This window comes from Globicephala melas, chromosome X (genome assembly GCF_963455315.2).
Source record: "Globicephala melas chromosome X, mGloMel1.2, whole genome shotgun sequence".
NCBI classification, from domain to species: domain Eukaryota; kingdom Metazoa; phylum Chordata; class Mammalia; order Artiodactyla; family Delphinidae; genus Globicephala; species Globicephala melas.
In genome coordinates this window covers 116,196,983-116,220,093 of record NC_083335.1, presented here as the reverse complement: position 1 = coordinate 116,220,093, position 23,111 = coordinate 116,196,983, and the positions used below count along the sequence as shown (strand labels likewise).

Below are 23,111 nucleotides of genomic sequence, written 5' to 3'. Positions count from 1 at the left end.
TCCTGTTAGGTCTCTGCACGTTTTTGACATAAATGATCAATGGAGACAGGAATGTTCCCATTGTGCCGGAAGGACAGAGGAAGTAATTTAAAAGGTGTCATTTTATGGAGAACAGGTCAGTGGTTGCCCGGATTACAGTAGGCGCCAGAGGTAGGATGTAGCGTGGGTGCGACTACAAAGCGGTAGCATGAGGGAGTTTTTTGGTGGTGATGGAACGGTCCTGTATCTTGAATGTGGTGGCAGATATGCCAATCTAGACACATGATAAAATTGCCTGGATCTCTCTCTGTGTCTGTCTCTCTCTCTCCATCTCTCGGTCCTTCCCTCCCTCACTCACACATACGCAAAGGAATGCATGTAAAAAACCGGTGAAACATGAACAAGGTGTGTACTCAAGTTAACAGCATTACACCAATGCCAATTTCCTGGTTTTGATATCGTACTGTAATTATGTGAGATGCTATCATTGAAGGAGGCTGGATAAAGGGTACATGGAATCTCTTGGTTCTACTTTGGCAACTTCCTGTGCGTCTAGAATATTTACAAAATGAAAAGCTTTTAAGAGTGTCATCTCAAGGGTAACATCTCAAGCCAATGCCATTTTAACAGTCAGTCACTGTGCAGTGGTTCAAGCACTGAGACTTGGCGGTCAAACCGACAAGGATTTGAATCCCAATTCTACTACTTACTAGCTGTGTGACCTTGAAACAGATCTAAACGCAGTGCCTTGGTTTCCTCATCTTGTAAATGGGGATGATAGTAGGACCTACCTCACAGGGTTCTTGTAAGGATTAAATGAGATAATATGTGTAATATGTCCAGGGCTCATGGAAAGCATTCAATAAATATTGGCGATTATTATTATTGAGACTGCAAGTCAGCCTAAATATTTCTAAGAGCTCTAAGTTATTGATTAATTTTGCTGACATTCAAGCACGTGCTATCAGGCACGTGCTCCACGTGACCAGGGACATGGCATCTAGACATGGGCCCTGGTTCTGGCCTCCGCCCCTTTGGATTTTTCAGTTCTGGAATGAATTTGGTCTTTAGAGGTGCAATTACATGCACGATGGATGTTATGAAAGTGGATGCACAGGGGCCTCGAGGAGGAACTAACTTAAGAATGAGAGTCACTTTCTGCAGTCAAGGTTGAAAAGGGAGTTTTTCTTCCTGCTAAGCTAACTGGAGTACAGGGTGGTTCGACTGCAGTCCTCAGCTGCAACTCCTTTACCAACAGATATAAATGAGAATAAAGCACAGGTTAACCCATCGGCGTTGACGTATAACTTTCAGCGTCAAAACTCTTTACCCACCAACCAGAAAAAGAGGTAAACTGATTCTTCCTTTATCATTGTTTGGAAAATAAATTACATTAGACGATCCTATGGGGCTTAGAGGGAAAAAAATGTATTGCAGTTTGAATTTGCATTAATACATTTAGACCAAAGCATTTCTGAATTAAGCATGGAACTTCTCGATATTAAATTAATTACAACATCTATGTAGATATATACTGTATAGTACGTGAAGAGTAAGTATTTTAATAGGCTTGTGACGTGAATATTCTTAAAGACATGCACATCATATGCAGATGGAGTTGGTCTGACACATTACTAGTTTAAATGTGGTAATTAACCCACAGGGGAGAGGAAAGAGACATTCTAAGCAGTTTGGGAGTCGTCTATATTCTCAGGAATTTAGGGTCTTTCATAAAGTAATTAAATCCCAAACAAGCCTGAACGCGCATATGATGAATTTTCTGTTTGCCAACTCTCCCCCACTTGTGCCAAAACAAGACAAAAATCCCTGCCCTTCTCTGTGCTGGTCTGTGCCCTCTGAGACTGACCTCAGTGGATTTGTTGGGTTTGGTACTAGAAGGAGATGAGTTAGCGCAGGAAGACCAAGAGATCAGAGTATTTACTTATTATCCCACGCCACCCCTGCTTCTTTATATTTTGCCCTTGCTGCAATCCTCGCTGGGTCCATTTCCAGGGTCCCTTCTAGCGAGGTTGGCAGTCATCAGGTTCCGGTAACACTGGACCCTCTCTGTGCCCACGTGGTATAACAGCATCCCCGCTGCTAATTGCTGTGTGCCTCACCACCCTTTATTGATTCTTGTAAACCTGTTGACACATCCATAATAGTCCGTTCCTTAAGTGAGGCCTTTTTGAGTGTCCCATCTGTTTCCTGCCACATCCTGATGGATACAATGCCCTTGCCTGTGAGTCAGCAGCTAAGGTGGGAGAATACCTCATCTTTTGAGATCCAAGTTAAGACTGTGTTTTACATTTTGCTTAGACAATCAAAATGACATCATAATGGCACTGTTACAGGTCATGTGCATAAAGACTTACAAAAATAATACCACGTGCGACCATTTTCAAATTCCGCCAGCAAACCTGACATTCCATTTTCTTGCTAAACGATTATTACTCTGTGGATCGAATTAAACTGGCACCACCAAGTACAGAATCCAGAACCATGTCCGAGAGTCCCGTCCACGATGGGCGGCACCCACCTGGCCCAGGGGAGCTCAGCAGATACACAGCTGAGGCACTCCACACACTGGTGACATGCTTCTAGTCTCTTCATTTCACTTGGATGGACACCTTTCTTTACCAGAGATTTCTGTAGTCAGCTGTAGTCAGCTACAGAAAGGGGTCATTCAAAAAATATTTTTAAAGTTGATTCATCTGAACATCTTTTGCAGTTTCCATGGCAACTTTTCCCCAAAGCCATAACTCCAAATTCTTCTGAAAACTTCATCTCAGAAATCTAATGTATTTGGCACTCCTGACACTCCAATTTTACTCTAAAAATTTAACTTAGAAGAGTTCTAAGAATGTGTCAAGCAACCAAAGAAATGGGGAGAAAATCCTGACCGGTTTTCATTTCAAAGGGTTATGACATCTTTCAAGGAAAGAGCCTTTAGTAACACTGATCATATTTGAGTGAGTAAAGTAGTCTTATACGTTGTGTATAACTTATCCAAACTGAGATGTATCTCATAGCCACATCCATAAAGACAGAGAGAGCAGTACCATATAAAGATGGGTGGCAGTGCTTATCGTTTCATTTGATCGATCGCTAAGTTTTTAAGTATTCAGAAAGTATTTAAGAATAACATAAATTAGAATAGTTGATCTTTTGAAAATAAGGTTAGAACCAGAAAATCTGAGAAGGTACATTATACTAAATTAACTGCATTCGTTTGTAAATGTGGGTGAGCTTAGTCCAAAATTTTGCAAGCAACTAAGACCTTTAAATCTATTCACTCCCCATCATTTTGGAGCTTACAATCTAAAACAGGCCGTGCTAATTAACATTCACTGATGCGGCCAGGACTTGAGAAAGGGCTCCACAATCCTTGTCAGTGGCAGATAGGCCACCAATACAACTGCCACCCTGGGCTGATCGGGGAGTTGTTTTCGTTTTTTGTTTTGTTATTTTATTTATTTATTATTATTATTATTTTTTTTTTTGCAATTGACATTTGTTCATTTATTTACCCTTCATCGTGCAAACCCCACTCCTGTTTCAAGGCAATATATCATTATATAGAATTATTGGCCCATCGTTCACGTCTCCCACTATGAACTCCCTAATGGGAGATCTTCCCTCTTCAAACCAACATGAAATCATGTGACCTGTTCCAGCCAATCAGATGCTCCCATATAAGACTTTGCCACTCTAAGAAGTAATACAGAGATGCAAGGATAGTTAGAAACCATTTAAGCCTGAGTACAAATGATAGGATGATGAAGATCACAGCAAATTTCTCTAATTTTTAAAATGTGAAAGTGAATGAAGCACTTATTCTTTTAAATCCAACGCCTTTGAATCCAGTTTGCCTCCTTAGCAATAGCAGTGGGCAGTGACTCAAACCTGACGGATCTCATCCCTCCGTCCTCCTGGGTGGGCGAGGGGCCCACATTGGACCAATAAGGTGTGTCTTGACTGGGAGATTTTTAACCAGGATGGAATTCAGAGAGAAGAGCTGGGAGAAGCTAACTTCCTCCTCCTTCCTTTTGTTTGTCTTTCAGTGCTTCTGCATTTCCCCCAGAGCAGGTCAGTCCACATCACATCCTCAACGACTGACTGCTGGACAGAAGCGGGCGCTAGCTCCTTACTCACATACAGTCACAGATCCAACATCCAAGCACGCGGGCTTTCTGAGAATCCCTCACATCCTAGTTGGGAGATTATGATTCCTGATATTAGAACCAGGACTATCAGATTTAATAAACTGGTATTCCAGCTATATCAGAATAGAGGCAGTGAACTGAGATAAGACCATTAGACATTGATAAATCAAGAAGTCAGCTGAAGTCTGACACAAGAGAGAAGACAGGAAGCATTTAAAAAACAAGATCCAAGATTACAAAGGGCATCAGAGTTGAGGAGTGAAGAAGTAAAAAGCTCAAGGCAATGAGGCTTCTGGAAGGGCCACCATCACCCCTCTCAGGGTAATCTCCCTCTCCCCCGCAGTGTGAAACATCATGTTCATAACCATGACTCACATCCGGAACAGGTAACTCACATGTTGTCCAGCTCGTAAATAGCAGGGAAATATGTATAATTCATTTTAGAGACCACTATACAGAATGAACCTCAAAAAGAGCGAAGATTTTGATGTCTACAGAGATATGTCTAAGGCAAGGCGTCTTAATCTCAGCACTGTTGACATCTGGGCTGGACAATCCTTTGTTAGGCTGTGCTGTGCACTGTTTAGGGTGCTGAGCACCATCTCAGGTCTCTACCTACTAGATGCCAGTTGTGACAACCAACAGTGCCTCCAGACATTTCCCAGTGTCCCCTGGTTGAGAATCACTGGCTTAGATTACCTAGAAAATGGATGCTGACGGACATATGGCCAGACCACGCTACGTAGAGGAAGCCTTCCTATGCCTCTTGTATCCTTAGGGGGTTCAGCTGAAATGAATACTAGGTTACAAAACAAAAGACCCCTCTGAAAACTTGTACTCCATTACCTCAGGGTCACCTCAGGTAAAGCACTGGATTGAACTCTCTGGATCACTTTGCCGCCCAATCCGAGGCTTTGTAGAGGCTTCTTGAACAGTAAGTGGTCCACCATGTAAATTAATTGGTGGTTTCCAAACGTGGCTGATATCAGAATCATTGATTCCAAGTCTAGGCCTTGGAGATTCTCACTTAGTGGAAATTGGGTGAATCCCTGAAGCCAATATGTTTTGCAATCATCAGATGATGATGAGTGAAGTTTTGAACCCGCTGGTGTAATCTATTATAGGTAAAAACACCCAGGCAGCCAGATTCATTTCCTCATAGATATTTATTTTGTGCCCATCCTATACCAGGACCCATTCTAGGCAGCGGGGATATCGTGGGAAAAGAATGATTAGGTCCCTTCCCTGAATAAGCTTACACACCAGTAGGGAGAGTCAAACAATGTATAATGTACCAAGTAGTGGAGCAAACAATGAAGGCAGCATCTAGTGTGATATGATCAATGGTAACTGCTGGGATCAGAAGCACTTTGGAGAGAGCAGTCGGGGAAGGCGACTTTTTTTCCTGCAACTTGTAGGATACAAAAAACAGCCACACAAAGAACGTCTGAGGCAGAAGAAACAGTAGGAACAAAGGTCTGGGACAGGAAAGAGCTGCTCACATTTGAGGAACAGAAAGTACACTAATGTGGCTGGGCAGTGGTAAGCTGAGGGAGGGTGTTAGGAAGCAGGGAGAATTATGTACGATGACTTGGAAGGCCAAGGTCAGGGAGGGAGATATTAGTCTAAGTGTAATGGAAACCAGCCAGAGAGCTTTAAGCACTGAAATGTCACAACTTCATTTTCTTTTGAAAAGGTCTCAACTGGTCCCAGGCCTGGAATATAGGGTTACCACGTTGTCTTAGTGAGGACAACGGATGCTGCGGGTTTGGATTTAGGTAACAGCAGTGCAGATGGAAGGAAGAGGATGAATTTGGGGAGTGCTGTGAAACAGACCTGGCAGGGCTGGCTCAGAGATTCAATGTCGTGGGGTGCAGGAAAGGGAGGACTCCAGGATGACCCCTAAGTGTCTGGCTCGGGCAGCTCGCCAAGTCGCCAACCATTTACGGTGATGGAAAAGACCAAGAGTGATACAGGTGAGGGACAAGTGGGGAATCAAAAACCCAGTGAAGAGTTCATATGACTGGACAATAATATCACAATCAAGTTGGGACTCAGGTGTATTTGGTCCAGGGTTATCACAATGCGGGGAAAAGGAAAAGGAAATAATAGAAGTTTATGATCAGAAAGGACCAGGCAAAGGGTAGCATTTGTTTTCTTATTATTGACAGATATCTCTTCCAGGCAACATCCAAGAGGAATCCGATTGTTTATCAACTAGCAGCGGTGCTTAAGAAGTGTTTGGAAGGATGGGATAGGTAGCTTCCTAAGGTGATGAGAGTTCCAGACCAAAGAGGCCACATACAGAAAAAAATGAGTGCAGCAGAAAAGAATGCATATTGGAAGCTGGGGGCAGGTGGTGGGAAAGGTACCCATGATTAGCAGAGGTGTTAATTAAGGTGATTCAGTAATCTCCCACTTATCTGTAACTTGCAAAATTTTGGCTTTCTGAGGAGACAAATGACTAGCAAACAGTGTTATAAAAGTGAATTCTGAGCCATGCAGCAGGTCAGTACAAGTTCCGCTGAACTTCCTAACATGTCTACACTGGCAGAGCTGATGGATGATAACGGATTCATATCATCTCAGCCCTGCAACAGTGCCCAGTTCTGGGTGTCTTCGGAATTACCAAAGAATATCCTGTACTCAACACCACTGAATTATTAAGCGGACTTAATGACTTTATAAAGTCTTTCAAAATCGAATGTTCATAGAAAGCAAACTTAGAAACTATCATATTAAGACCTCGACTGATTTGGGTGAAGAAAGGCTCCCTGGCAGGGTAAGCAGCTTAGCCCTTGCAGTGGGTTCCTTAGGGAGGAGGAAACTTAAGCAGAGCGAGGAAACAGTCAGCATTTAATGATGAGACTGTGGTCAAGAGCACAGATAGTGGGGCAACTGCACCAAACAGGAAGTGATGTCAGCAACAGAGAAGCTCAGAAGTAGACCGGTCCAAGGGACGAAAATGGCTGCATCCTGACATCCAGACTCCATGGGGAGATATCCCAAGTCAGAGTCTAAGCCCCCTGCTTTTTGTCACACCTCTATGAACAGAACACACATCACCCATCCATAGATTTATCTTAGCCAGCGGCAACAGGAAATCTTCTTGTTTCCCTTTCAAAAAAGTCCATTCTCTAGTAGGTCTGTGTCTTTATTCCCGTCTTACCCCTAGGTTCTTCATGACCTTTTTTTTTTTCTTAAGTTCCATATATATATGTTAGCTCAGTGCTTTGTGACCACCTAGAGGGGTGGGATAGGGAAGGTGGGAGGGAGATGCAAGAGGGAGGAGATATGGGGACATATGTATACGTATAGCTGATTCACTTTGTGATACAGCAGAAACTAACACACCATTGTAAAGCAATTATATTCCAGTAAAGATGTTAAGAAAATAAAAAATGAATAAATTAAAATAAAATAGAAGATAAAAAAAGATGCCTGACAATTTGTTCTAAAATTAACACTCATTTGGGACTTCCCTGGCGGTCCAGCAGTTAAGACTCTGTGCTTCCAATGCAGGGGGCGCGGGTTCGATCCCTGGTTGGGGAACTAAGATACCACATGCCATGTGGCGCGGCCAAAGCATCAAAAAAAATTTTTTTAATTACAACTAATACTCAGCTCAGTAATTCGCCTGAAGAAGTCGCCATACTTAATTGCATGGCTTGTCATGAAATTAGACTTTTGTCACATGATCTTGGCAGACAATCAAGGTTTGTAATATTTTGTTTGTGGTTAATGGAAGAAGGTATATGAGGACTGTTGGGAAAGGTAGGTTACGGTAATCTTTAACCCAGGCCAAGTGACCTGACTTTTGGGGGTCAACAAAAGTGGGAGAACATTGTTAAAGCCGTGATCATTGAAACTGGGGTGACTCATTATTCTACCCCCAGCACTTGTGCTGTGTTTGAGACTCTCTCTGAACCTCTGTGTTGGTCTCTCTCTAAAGTTTTGCATGTTCATTGTATAGCATATATATATATAATACTCAGAACATTTACTGTGTCTTCTCTTTCTCGATCTTATTACAAAGTAAATGTCACATCTTCTTAGAAACATACATGAAAATCAGATAGACCAGGGCGTCTCAGGCGGGAGCAATTTTGCCCCCCAAGGGACATACGGCACTGTCTGGAGATACATTTGGTTATCATAACTGGGCGTGGCGTGGGGCTATGGTACTGGCATCTAGTAGGCAGAGATCAAGGATGCTGGTCAACATCCTACGGTGCACAGGACAGCCGCACAACAAAGAAGTATCCTGCTCAAAATGTGCATTTTGCTGAGGCTGAGAAAGACATAAAGTTATGGCATTGAACTTAATGGATATTGAAATTTTGCGTTTTGTCTATACCAGTCCAATTAAAGAGCTATCTGGTCGTGTAATTCAACAATATGGATGGTGACGTTAAGTCACTGAAGGTACGCTATTTGATTGTTGGTTTATTATGGTGACAAAAGAGGAAGGTGCGAGGTTCTCTGAATGAGTCCGATGAGGTCTGTGGGATCACGGCACCTGGATGAAATTCCCCATTCTGTCACCAACTGCACCTGTGCCACCTTGAACTCCACCGCTCTAAGCTTGGATTTCTTTAGCCACAAAATAGAAAACCTGTCTAACCCACCAGCCGGATTTGAGGCTGAAAGTGACACAGACTGTGTCCAAACACTTTGCAACTTGTAGAAGAAAATACTAACGAGAAACTGCAGTTTCTCTAGAAGTGCTGCCAGGCAAACATTGATCTGTGCATGTCACCCTTGACCCTCATACTCTAGCACCTCTGTAGCCCATCCACATACAGGCTGGCTGGTTCAGCGCCCTCAACATCTCTCAACTATGCTGACTGCTCTCAACCTCCAGCCCAGCTCGAGTGTAGGTCACCTCCTCTCATCTCTCCCTGGCCCAAGTGCCAGGATGCGCTCTAACTTCCCCCCACCCTCGACTCCTTCCAGGGACCAGAGCAGGATTTTCAAAATACAAATCTGACCACGTCACCAAAAGGCATCAAGGACGACACCCAGCTGGGAGGATGGAGTCACCATAAACTCCATGTGGGAAAACCGTGGGAGGAAAGGTTGGGAGGAAAACATTAGCTGCATTTTTGTTATGATGATAAAACAAGACAGTTGTGCTATACTTTGGGAAAGTGTTAAGTGATTTTGTAAATGCAGGATGCTGTTATCTACTTAAGTGTTTGTATTTCTCTCTTTGTGACCATTAGGACCATTTAAAAAGATGAGTGAAGAGTTCATAACAACTCTTAACATTTTCACTATTTAATCGTCTCTGGAAAAGTGACCAAACAGCTGGCACACAACAGGCTCCACAGATGTTCGGTGAACGAAGAAAATGTGAGCCATTGATTTCTTACATGCAAGCTCACCTTGGACAAACGAAAAAAGCACTGAAGGAAGAGCATTGCTATATACTTGCCCCTGGATTATCTTTCAGAGGAGGCAAGACGTACTGAGGACACATGGAGGATAATTCTTTTCGAGGAAGATACAGACACAAAAAGCCCGCAGGACTCCAGGACAATACACAGTGGGGCAAAGCCAAGATGAGAGAAATAAGTGGAATATTTATGCTAAAAGGCAAAACAAGCTCTTGGAATTACCTAAACCACTGTAGGGGAAGCTGACGAAGAGTGCAGCGTTAGAACAGATCTTAAGCCATAGAGAGTTATGTTAATATGAAAAACAATGGGTCACAATAAAGAACATCCTTTTGACTTGTGACTGATACGGTGCTGCTGAATGTTGCTGCTTTATCATTCTAAAGTGTGCATAGGAAACTCCAGAGGACCCAGGTGACTTCTTCCAACTTGAGAACCAACATCTTCCCTCTGGAATCTTCCTTTTAAGAGTCTTAAATCAGAAAATATGTAAGTGGTGATCTGAGCTAGAATAAAGGGCTATCTCATCAGCATATCTTCAGAGAGCAAGAGGAGACATTAACATCAGCTTGATTCTAAGTTTATGCTTTTAGGAGAATGAGACAGCTGATTGAAAATCATTTTTAAATCGTTTTGTGATGCATTGGATGTATTTGCATAATTGAGGCAATAATCATTCATAGAATGAATAGACTTTTTTTTTTTTTAAGGAGCCAGGTCTCACCTTTCCTCCCTCACCTCGTAAATGACATTGACACCTCAGATTGCAAATTAAAGGGCACCAGCACACAGTTCAAAATCTGAAGAAGGGAGTGCGGTGAAATGCTGATTAGACATAATGAGCACAGACCCTAGATCCTTCAGTGCAAAGAGACCTCTGCCGAAAACGGGTTGTCCTGAATACCGCTTTAAAAGGCAAATCGCTGAGCCATTTGTGTCTCAAAAAAACAAAACAAAACAAAACAACCCCACATACAAGCATTAGTAACTTACTAGTGTCTCACTGGGCATTTCAAGGCGAGTAACCCTGGCAAAACTAGAGAACGAGCCATCATACGTTCCTAGAACGTGTGCCTGAGAAGGAACCTTAACAATTTTCTAACTCAGGCCCTCTTTTTTTCCAGCGCAGCAAAGTGAAACCGCAGAAGTTCGCAGCAAGCACAACGGCCCACCCCCGGCTGATCCCGGACCCCACTATACGCCCCGGGAACCAGCTGGGGGAGATCGGGGACCTCTGCACCTACCACCCCCGTCCACCTCGACTCCTTCCGTGAAAACTTTCCTTTTTTTTAATGTGGAGAGTGCATTTTGGAGGACACGAATTCCAGACAGATAACTGTCTCTGCCTTATTATCAATGTTGATAATTCTTGTCTTAAGTTTCTGCCTGCTTCCCTCCAGTTTTGAAACTTGGCACCCAGCACGTCCAATCTCAATAGTGAAAATCATGTCAAGGAAAACTCAGTAAAGTAGCAGATGCCAGAGCAACTACAAGGCTCCGCGTCAAAACGACACATCTTAGAAATGTTCAGACTGGGCTAAACTAACAAGGACGCCTGCCGGCTTCCTGGAGGCAGCACTCAGAATCTTCAGAAGTAGGACTCACTCCTCAGAAACATCTTGATTTTCATTCGACTTTTTTTTCTTAAGTCTTTTCTCTTTCTCAAAAATAGACTCAATCTCGAATCTGGATTTGGTCAGTCGGTCGTTAACCTTGAAATCCTGACTCCTTCTTTAAAGGAGGCAAATCCCACGAGCTTTTTGTCCGGTGTGTCCTGCGGTCCCCAGCGCCCCGTAGTGCCTGGCATACAGTAGGCCCCCAATAAATGTGGAATCTTTGAGTCAACAGGGAGAAGAGAGGCCACCGACACTAGACCCCCTGCCACCTTCTTATATTAATCAGAAAATGTGCAACACTGTGTCCCCCTACAAACTCCCTGGGAGTTTGCTCCCTTTCCAAGGAGCAAACCCGCGGCATCCCAACCCGCCCTGCAGCATTTCTCCGGAGGGTCCACTGGCCACACGCTGCCATCACCAAGCGGTCCCTGCCTCCCATCCAGTTCTGTGTCGGTTCTTGCAGGGTATGTGACCAAAGGTTGAGTGGGCAGACCTGGGCGCAGCCCTGGGAGCCCCGTTTCTCAGCCCTGGCCAGCGAGGCAGCGGCAGGGTCCGGCCCCCGGCCCCAGACGCAGTGACCACTGTGCGGGGCAAAGGACCACGGGCTCCGGGGATGGGGGCTCCCCTTCTAAGGGGCACCTGAGTCTCTGAGCAGATGACACTCGGGGTGACGCACGCGGCACTCTTCACCCACCCACCCGCCATACACACCGAGGACCTCTGGGAAGCCACGGATCCTTTCAAGCCCGCGCTGTCGCCTCTGAGCGCGCCGGGACACTCACCGCGTAGTGCAGCTGCGGTTTCTCGCGGTACACCGGGTCCCCCATGCCGCCACCGGGGAGGAGTGGCGGGCTCTCGGGCGCAGCCTAGGGTCGTGGCGCCTCTCCGGGGTCCCCCTATTTTACCGCCATCCTGGGGCAGCCACCGGACTCGAGCCCTGCTGCCTGTGCCCGGAGCGCGGTGCAAAGCGTCCCGGGCACCAGCGTCCCGCCGCGGAGCCGGCGGGGACAGGCAGGAGGCGACTGCGAAGGGGAAGGAGGAGTGGGGGGAGGGGGCGGAGGCCGAGTCAGATTCGATGGGCGGGCATTTAATTCCTTCCGCTGCTGGCTGGCCCCAGTCGCGCCCGCCGCCGCCAGCTGCTGGGGGCTACAGCGACCGAGCGCGCCCACGACAGGTGTCAGGGCGGCCGGCGCTCCTAACTCCTGCCACCCCGCCCCTGCCCAGGCCCGTGGGATCCGGGATGCCGGGGCTGGGCTGCTAAAGCCTTCAACACCAGCGACAGGGCGAGCTTGAGTTTCCAAGAAAGAGAGACTGACTAACTTTGAAGGAGGTGTGGATCTGATGCCGAAAGACGACTCGGAACCGGCCCGGCGAGGATGCAGTTTCAGTCTCTGGTCTTCGGAAAGCCTTCCTCTGGGAGAGTCTCAGTGGCGGGAACCGTAGGAGGGGGCAAGCGGAGAGGGACCAAGTAATGCTGCTCGAGGGAACTGCTGAGGAGGGGCGGCAGGGCTGGAGGCTTGCGGGGCCGGGCCACGTTGGGCAAACTGAGTCTCAGAGGGCTTGCAGGACCCGGGCGTGTCTAGGGAAGCGGGCTGGAAGGGCGAGCCCCGGAAAATCTGCCCGAAGTCTGCTGGAACTGAGTAGGGGTGCCAGGCTGGACCTGAGTGGGGGGCGGGGTGCTCAGAGCCCTCCTTTCTATGTCTTAGCAAATCGGGAAACAACACAGCAAGGTTTTGGAAATAGAAGAAACGTCCACTATTTGCAAATTCTGCCAGCTAAACCAAATCATTTCAGCACACGCTGGAGATTCACACCACCACCTAAAACTGGCCTCTGCTCCGCAATCCCCTCGTGGAAGCCTACACTTTAAAACATCGTGAAGAGTGCCAAGGTCCCTCCCAAGGCCTGATAGCCTGTGACTTACCTGCAGCCTCTCGCAAGCTGCACCCAGACCCTGTAAAATCAATCCATCCAAGCCCAAGAGGGGTGGCTATCAAGTGGAAGATGGATTTGGGGGTGGCTTGTGTCAATTCTTCAGGGTCCCACTATACTGGACTCCCTGGGTGGCCCTCCACCTGCTGGGGGGAGGGCTAGGAAAATAGGCTGCAGCCCCTGTGTTCGAGTCCTTACAATTTGGTTGGGCGAACCACCCACTGGCATAGAAGCCTTTAAAACAGTTGGCAGCATAGTTGCAAACAGCAGTGAGAATGTGAAGCCAGGGGTGCAGGTACCCTAAAGAATCTACTACTAGATCTCATGACAGTTCATCTGCCTGGAAAACTGTAAGATTATATCTACTAAAGCTGATCGTATGCCTACCCTCTGACCCAGCAATTCCACTCCTAGATACATAGAGAAATGGGTGCCAAGGGCCTTCTCGTGCACAAGAACGTTCGAAATATCTTTAAGCAGAACGGCCAAAATGGAAACAATCCAAACGTCCATCAACTGGTGCGTGATGAACCAACTGGTGCGTGAAGGGAATACATACTGCTTAGTGGTGAAAGGAAAATGCTACTGATAGACACAACATGGAGTATTCTCACAAATGCCGTGTCCAGAGAAAGAAATCAGACTCAAGAGGACGTACCGTAAGATTCCATTTATTTATTATGGAGTTGAAATTCACATGTTGAACTGAAATAGGCAAGTGTGATCTATGGTGACAGAAGCCAGAATCATGATTACCAAGATGGGGAAGTGGTCCTGACTGGGAAGGGGATACAAGGGAACCTTTTAGGGTTCTGGAAATGTTCTGTATCCTGATCTGTATGACAGCTACCCAAGTACACCCATATGTAAAAGTTCACTGAGTGGTACAGTTCAGATTTGTGTAATTTACACCCTCCACTATGTATATTTTACACCGCAATAACATACAAATAAATTTAAACTCGACCCCCCGCCAAAACCAGGAACTTCCAGCCAGAGTGCCACCTGTCTTAAGAGAAAGTCAATTTCACCATTTGCCCAAGTCTCCTCCCTGCAGTCTGCCTTTGTGCAGATCACCTCTTCCTCTGCGAAGTGGGAGCGAACCCCCTCACCTTGGAGGCCCTCCCTGCTCCCCGACACGTCCAGGCAGAGCTGGAAAAACAACACACTAAAGTCCGCTCTTCACTTTCACTCTGCTCTGCTGCTGAAAGCAACCTTTACAGCTATGTCCTCAAAGACCCTCACAATGAGGCATAACCAGCCCAAGCTTCGCCACACAGCATCCCTCAGAGAATGCAGCTGGAGCTGCCAAAGGAGGGCATGCATGCACAAGTGCCCCCGTTTCGGAACCTCTGCTTCCTGCTGCTCTATTTAGAAAGAGGAACTCTCCAGCCTTAGGAGAGTTCCTCCGTCATACCTGCCATTAAGCCCTCAAAGCTAAAAATCCCTTTTCCTACAAAAACTAGTTCATTATTAATATATATAGACAATACAAGGCGGGTCCGTGGATTTAACAAAACCTTACACGTAATCCTTTGATCATTACCCTTGAGTATGTCGCCTCCATGTTAAAATTGCGTCATCTTAGGTTTTGGTTTGTTTCTATTCTGCCTTTGAAAATTTTATTAAGTCACTAAACGGCATTATTGTAAGCCAAAAATAATCCATCGTTCCCAAACTGTGTACTTATACTTTAGGAAGGACTACTGCCTGCTAGCAGACTTCTTGCTAAATTGTCAGTGCTAAGTTGGAGTTAAATTTTCCAGTGCGATAGGGTTGTTTTTTCTGTGTTTGAAAGGTTTGAGGAGATAGGACAAAGCATTGAAGAAAAGAAGTCATCAGTTCATGCTGCAAGACTCTTCAATTCACCTGCGAGTGAGTCACACACCACTTCAGTTCTCAGGGTCTAGAAGGCTGTGCAGAACTCTAAGAGGTCTGTTAAGTCTTAAACAATTTAGTCATATGATATCGCTTATATGTGGGGCCTTAAAATAATGATACAAATGAACTTATTTACAAAACAGAAATAGAGTCACAGACACAGAAGACAAACTTTGGTTACCAAAGGGGAAAGGGGGTGTAAATGAGGAATTGGGGATTGACAGATACACGCTACTATATAGAAAGGAGATAAACAACAAGGTCCTACTGTATAGCACAGGGAACTATATTTAATATCTTGTAATAACCTATAATATAAAAGAATCTGAAAAAGAATATGTATGTGTGTGTATATATATATATATATATATATATATATAACTGAATCACTTTGCTTACCCCTGAAACATTGTAAATCAACTATACTTCAATAAAAAAATCTTAACCAATTTGAATTCCACATATTATTTTTATTTGAATCTATTTCAGGGTATATTTTAAACACCACTCTAATAACAATTTCTTTTTTGTACATCTCTGCTTCCAAGTATCCTTCCCATGTTATTTAACTATTCACTAGGTTACTTATTCAATAAATATTTTTAAGTGCATACAATTCGCAGTTATTGTTCTAGGTCATTTAAACTATGCATTAAATGGCAGGTGGATTTGCAATTCAGGTGTGATCTTTTGGGGTGATGGAGGGACATAAAGAGAGCACATAAAACCTCACTTCAGAAAAGGCTGAAGTTCACATCATTTACTGGTTAGGTTAAGAGCCTGCTTGCCTAATGTTCTCTTTTGGTTAGTCATTTTTTTTAAAATAAATTTCTCTGATGTTTATAATTTCCCCCAGAGAGGACTCAAAAATAATCTCTAGGAGTTCCTCTACTAGCATCACTTTTAAGAGAAAATATGTCACGCTAACAGTAGCATTTCCACGACTTCCTGTCCCCAAATATTACAGCACTTGCAGTACTGAAGGCTGCCCTTGCTGCCAGGGCATTTAAATTAAAATCCCTGTTTGTATTTACTCTGCCTGCCTATAAGCTGAGTTAATATTTTCCACATTTCGTGCCAACCCAAGGGTGATTACTTGGTTTAAGGAAAACTTTACCTAAATCTGTGGAAGCAAATTCAACTTCAGGGTGTAGCAGGAGCTGAAGGCCCATGTGAGAACTGCAACGCACTGAGATCAGAGCACGAGGCCCTTCTTGCACACCCAGCCCTGTCACTGTTGACAGAGTGGCGATGGAACCCTCTTGGATGGGGAACCTCTTCCCCCAAACCCACCTCCTATACTCTTCCATCCTATTATCTTGTCAACCCACCTCCAAGGGTATTTTTAAATTTTTGAAACAGGAAATTTGATAACATACAATGTGCAGCTAAATGAATTCTTGCACAACATACACCCATCTAACCATCACCAAGGTCAAGGAATAGAATACTGCTAGCGTGCCTCAACCGCATTATAACACCCTCCCCCGTGACCCCAGCCCAGGGGCAGACACTGCCCTGTCTTTATAGACTTCACTTATTTGCTTCCCTTTTATAACAGGGCTTCTCCATCTCAGCACTATTGATACTTGGGGACAGAAAATTCTTCTCCCCTCCCCCCCAGCTTTACTGAGCTATAATTGACATATAGCACTGTAAAAGTTTAAGGTGTACAGTGTGATAATTTGATACACATACATATTGTGAAATGAGTATCGTAATAAGATTAGTTAATACCTCCGTCACTTCACATAGTGAACATATTTTTGTGTGTGGTGAGAACATTTACGATCTACCCTCTTAGCAACTTTCAAGTGTGCAATACTGTAACGTTAACTATACTCACCGCGCTGCACATTAGACCTCTCGGAATTTGTTTATTTCATATCTGGAAGTTTTTACCCTTTGACAAACATCTCCTCATTACCCCACTGCCAGTCCCTGGTAACTACCAATCTATTCTCCATTTCTGGGTTCAGCTTCTTTAGATTCCACAAGTAAGTGAGATCATACAGTATTTGTCTTTCTCTGTCTGACTTATTTCACGTAGCATAATTCCTTCAAGGTCTATTAACGTTGTCTCAAATGGTAGGATTATTTATGGCTGAATAATGTTCCACTGTACATATATACACCACATTTTCTTTATCTCTTCATCCATGGATGGACACTTAGGTTGTTTCCATATCTTGGCTATTGTGAATAACGCTGCACTGGACATGGGAATGCAGATGTCTCTTGGGGATCCTGATTTCAGTTCTTTTGGATACATACGAAGAAGTGGGATTGCTGGATCATGTGGTAGTTCTATTTTTAATTCTACATTTTTGAGGAACCTGCATAATGCTTTCTATAATGGCTGTACCAATTTACATTCCCACCAACAGTGTGTAAGTGTTCCCTTTTCTCCACATTCTTGCCAATACTTGTTATCTCTTGTCTTTTTGATAATAGCTATCCTAACAGGTGTGAGGTGCTATCTCATTATGGTTCTTATATGCATTTCCCTGATGATTAGTGATGCTGAGCACCTTTTCAAATACCCGTTGGCCATGTGTATGTCTTCTCTGGAAAAATGTCTATTCAGGTCCTTTGCCCATTTTTTATCCTTTTAACATCTTTACTGGAGTATAATTGCTTTACAATGGTGTGTTAGTTTCTGCTGTATAACAAAGTGAATCAGCTATACATATACATATATCCCCATATCTCCTCCCTCCTGCGTCTCCCTCCCACCCTCCCTATCCCACCCCTCTAGGTGGTCACAAAGCACCGAGCTGATCTCCCTGTGCTATGCGGCTGCTTCCCACTAGCTCTCTATTTTACATTTGGTAGTGTATATATGTCCATGCCACTCTCTCACTTCGTCCCAGCTTACCCTTCCCTCTCCCTGTGTCCTCAAGTCCATTCTCTGCATCTGCGTCTTTATTCCTGTCCTGCCCCTAGGTTCTTCATAACTCTCTTTTTTTTTTTTTTTAGATTCCATATATATGTGTTAGCATATGGTATTTGTTTTCTCTTTCTGACTTACTTCACTCTGTATGACAGACTCTAGGTCCATCCACCTCACTACAAATGACTCAATTTCATTTCTTTTTATGGCTGAGTAATATCCCATTGTATATATGTGCCACATCTTCTTTACCCATTCATCTGTTGATGGACACTTAGGTTGCGTCCATGTCCTGGCTATTGTAAATAGAGCTGCAATGAACATTGTGGTACATGACTCTTTTTGAATTATGGTTTTCTCAGGGTATATGCCCAGTAGTGGGATTGCTGTGTCATATGGCAGTTCTATTTTTAGTTTTTTAAGGAAACTCCATACTGTTCTCCATAGTGGCTGTATCAATTCACATTCCCACCAACAGTCTTTGCCCATTTTTTAATAAGATAATTTGGTTTTTTGCTATTGAGTTGTATGAGTTCCTTATATATTTTGGATATTAACCCCTTATCAGATATATGGTTTGCAAATATTTTCTCCCATCCTTTAGATTCCCTTTTCATTTTGTTGATTGGGTCTTTTGCCGTGCAGAAGCTTTTTCGTTTTATGAAGTCTCGATAGTTTATTTTTGCTTTCATCGCTTGTGATTTTGCTGTCATACCAATAATTCTTTGTTGTGGAGGCAGTTCCCTATGCATCATAGGATGTTTAGCAGCAACCCTGGCATCTACCCACTAGATGTAAGTATTATCTCCTTCCCCCAATTGTGGCAACCAAAAGTATCTCTAGACATTGACAAATGTCCCCTGGGGGTGGGGAGGCAAGATCACCCCTGTCTGAGAAGCACTGCTTTTTAGGAAGTTATGTATCCACAAATCTTAGAGCTTAGTGTTGCCTGCTTTCTAACTTCATATCAATGGATTCATAAGTATGTTTTTATTACATCTGGCTTCTTTACTCAACATTGTGTTTCTAAGGTTCTTCCATGTTACCATATGTAGCTGTAGTTTGTTCATTCCCACTGCTGTCTAGTATTCCATTGTGTGTGTTTACCAATATTTATCCTTTCAGCTGCTGGTGGACATTTGCATCCTTTCCAGTTTTGGACTACTGAAAACCACACTGCTTGAACATCATTATACATGTCTCCTTGTACACACGTGCCTGCATTTGTATAGCGTGCAAACCTAGAAACAGAACTGCTGGGTCATAGGCATGCATATCTTCAACTTTACTGGACAATGCCCAACCGTTTTCCAAACTGATTGTACCAATTAGAATCTTTATTTACACTATAGTATAAATAGACTGAACATAGTTTATATAAAGGCTGAACATGGTTTAGAATTGTCTCTCTTCTAGGTTTTTTCATGGGGCTACAAAGATAAAATTCAGGAAATCAAACTGCAGGATCAGGAAGGAGAGACAGGGAAGAAGCTTAAGGTCCTCCTTGTCCAAAATCATGTCTCTTAGAAGTGAAGAAAGACCTACCGGCCCTGCTAGGGTCATAGCATTGGGAACACCAGTGCTGAGTCCGTCCACACGTATGGGTAAGAGCAATGGATACATCAGTTATGCTTCTGAGGGAGGACATATTTTTAGGCAGAAGTCCAGCGTATAGTGTTGGGGGGTGGCGAATGTCAGCAAACTGTAAACATAAGTGCCCCTTAAGGAATTACCATTTTGCCCCACAGCCATAGTGCACTCCCCCTGTTCCTTTTAACCTTAACAGGGATACGGGGATGGGATGGATTCAAGGAAGAATGAAGCGTCCCGTTCCTTTCTCCAGGTATATTAGAGAGAGAGAGCCCCCAGCCTGAAGACACACCTGGTCCAATGACCAGTGACTGCGGCATTCCTATGGGTCCCAAGAATATGCCCGGTGCTGTGGTGACACAGGACAGAGAAGAGAGTATCCCCTAGAACTCCTGCCCTCAGCCTTGATCTCTACTCTAAAGAATATCAGGAAGGTAGACATCAACAACTAGAACTGGGAATCTGATGATCTATGGGTGCAGGGAAAGAAGGTGAGGGAGGCAGGGTGAGAATAAAGTGACCATTACAATAGGTTCAGTTTAGAATCACTGGTTTGTCCTTTTCTTGCCATTTTGATATCTTCACCGAAGAACTGCTACTCAGTGCCTTGGAGCCAAGGAGAGCGCCCTACGAAAGTATCCACAGAGAGATGTTTCTAAAATAAATGTTCTATTTCAGGCTCATTAGGCAAAAAAGCAGAGACTGTATTCCCTCTAGTTATGATTTCCCAAGAAACAGCTGGAGAATCAAGAAACTACTTTTCATCATCTCCATAATCTAATGTTAGTCTATTGCCTCCACCCAACCACTTCCAACCTCCTTTCCTCTGCGTGGTGTTGCGAGCGTGTAAAGCCTGCGGAACACTTGTGACACCACCAATGCTGCAGGTGCTGAAATGATTATCTGGAATGATAACGCTTCCACTAACCACTGAGCACCTACGTCACTGGCCCTTTGTCCAACTAGATGCTTTGCAAACAGCAAATCTGGATCCTCGGAATAACTGTGTGAGGAAACTATGATTATCTCCATTTTATTCATCAGGGTAATTCACTTGTTTTGCACAGCCGGTAAATGGTGAAGTTGAGGTGTAAATGAAGTTGGGTCCAAATCTCTTTGCAGGCCATTCCAGTATGTTTCAAAGCAGAGACTCTTTCATTAGATCGCTGTGGTGCCTTCTTATGAAAGGGGCAGGCAGACACTGCCAGTGCCCCACCCACATCTCCCTAGGCCAGTGGTTCTCAACGGGCACAATTTTCCCCCAAGAGGACACCTGGCAATGTCTGGAGATACGTTTTACTGTCACAACTGTGTGGGGGGGTGCCACTTGTATCTAGTGGGTAGAAGCAAGGCCTGCTGCTAAACACCCTCCAGCGCACAGGACAGCCTCCCGCAACAAAGAACTATCCTGCCTAAAACGGCAAGAGTACAGACGCTGAGAAACAAACCCTTCGCAGACATAAGAAATTCACCTTCAATAATTTCCACTTAGGAGTACAACTCGCACCAGCAACACATTTTCCTTTAGTGGAGTGGGTCTTGCGCCAAGGAAGGAAACAAGGAGAAATTCCCCCAGAGCAGAATGGTAGGGTCGAGCTTTGGAACCTACGTGCAAGTGGGTTTGCACCCAACACAGCGTGTCAGAAGGCTAGCAGAGAGTGTGAAAACTGGCCATTGGTGTGATCAACACTAGTAGCTATGGAGTCATTTGGAGCACTTGACTAGTCACCCAAGGAAGCCACTGTTACGTCCTCCAAAACCTCTGGTTTTGGAGGCTCAGCAGTGTTTGAATGATGACACCTGACATTACTCTAGTGCCTGGAGCATTCCAAGCAATTTCACGTGTAACAGTTCTCCCCTCCCCAAATTAATCTATTTTGTGATGATGATTTCCATTTTTTATAGGGAGCAGAACATATAAGGCAAACGTTAAGAATTTGTTGTCAGGGGTGTAATAAAAGGAGAATGAAACAGAGTGTCCTTTGTTTGCCAAGTCACTTAACCTATCTGTATCCCATTAATCCACCAAATAGAGAGCATGGGCCAGAGAGTTCCAGATCCCCAAGGAATGCTGGGCACATAAAGGTCAAACATCAACAGTTCAGCAGGGCCTTCTCTGCCTTGCAGTGCAATGGAACCAAGCCTCATTTCTTGACTCTTTTTCTCTGGGACCATGCTGTATGAAAGCGCTTCTCAACCAGGGGTAACGTTGTCTGCCAGAGGACATCTGGCAGTGGCTGCAGACACACTAGGGGATGTGCTGTTTGCATTTTGTAGGTAGTGGCCAGGGATGCTGCTAAACATTCCACAGTGAACAAGCCAATCCCTATCACCCAACACACACACATACGTAACAAAGAATGATCCGGCCCCGAATGCCAAGGTTGAGAAACCCTACTGTATGGAAAAAATTGTTCTTCTAGTCAAAATAATCCTAATATATCAGAATCTAAGCATCACACTAGGACTTTTGTCTATTTCAACTTTGGTTGCCATCATTCTTCACATGCATACACACCACACATTATATGATTCCATTTATACAAAGTGTCCAGAAAAGAAATGTGAATCCTACCTCCATAAAAGCTGAGAACCACAGAGACAGAGAGACAGAGAGAGAGTAAGGAGGGAGGGAGGGAGGGAAGGACAGAAGGGAGGTCTTTATGATAAATTGAGTAGTGCAAGAGAAGGAGGCAGCTCTCCTGGGGAGTGCTGATGTCTCCTCTCCGGCAGTTGTTAGAATGACCATCAGCTAGAGAGGCGGCACTATGTAAGCAGTTTCACTAGAGGACCTGTAACTCTAAAATGTCATAGCTAATGTTTTATCTCTTTCCTGTTTCCCTGACTACAACATGTGTGGTTCAAGGCTAAAGACTGGCTTCTGTTAATGCACTCAGTCCATTCTTTCATTCATTCTTTCAATGCCAACTGAAGGCCTTGTGCTATTTCTCTCTCTTAATAATACAGTTGCTTCTTGCCTTAGGTAGAGTTCCTCAGAAACAGAGACTAAGATGAGGATTCATGGGCAAGTGATTTATTAAGGACATGGTCCCAGGAGTGACTGGTAAGGGGTAAGCGTAACAGGGTAGGAAAGGGGACGAAGCCAAGTAATGGTGTGATTTCTGGCACAGTCTCAGTCTCAGCCTGATGCTGAGAGGAGCTCTGGAGTTGCCCCACCTCGAGCCAAAGGAGTTGACCTTAAATATTCTCACAGCCGCCAGTCATGGGCTATGGGAGGCCCCAGGGTGATGTAAATTCCCAGGCACTTCTCGCTCTTTGTGGGCACAGGGAAACTCTCAAACACCCCAAGGGAAATCCTCTGAAGACGTTCACAGATGTTGGTCATTAGAAGCAAACCACACAGAAGCTGGGGAATGGAACTGACACACAGAACTGGTCAAGATCTGAGAGATTCTGGGCAGAGTACCAACAGCAAGTGTCCACTACACTTTTTGCTTGAAAACTTGTTAAGCTCTAAAGGCTGTTTATGACTGTTTCTGTGTCCAGATATCCTGAGCAGGGTAGAAGCTTGCAGCCCCCAGATGTGTTGCCAGCAAGGTGAGGTATGAATTGATCTTCCAAGACTCTACACTACAGCTCATCCCCTTCCTTGCTGATAAATGCTTTATCATCTGGCATCTTTGCCCACACTAGA

At 44.5% G+C, this 23,111-nt stretch overlaps 1 protein-coding gene across 6 annotated transcripts in view; it reads right to left on the bottom strand.

Annotated features, from left to right (window-relative positions):
- ARHGAP6 (Rho GTPase activating protein 6) overlaps positions 1-23,111 on the bottom strand; it is a 485,744-nt gene that overhangs the window by 255,940 nt on the left and 206,693 nt on the right. The window contains exon 1 of one of the 6 annotated variants that reach the window (XM_030845192.3): positions 11,943-12,148. The exons of the other annotated variants lie outside the window; for them this stretch is intronic. Coding sequence (XP_030701052.1) covers positions 11,943-11,987 — 45 coding nt within the window. The 5' untranslated portion in view covers positions 11,988-12,148. Of the gene's footprint in view, positions 1-11,942; positions 12,149-23,111 lie in introns of those variants that run through there. 6 annotated transcript variants of the gene reach the window in all.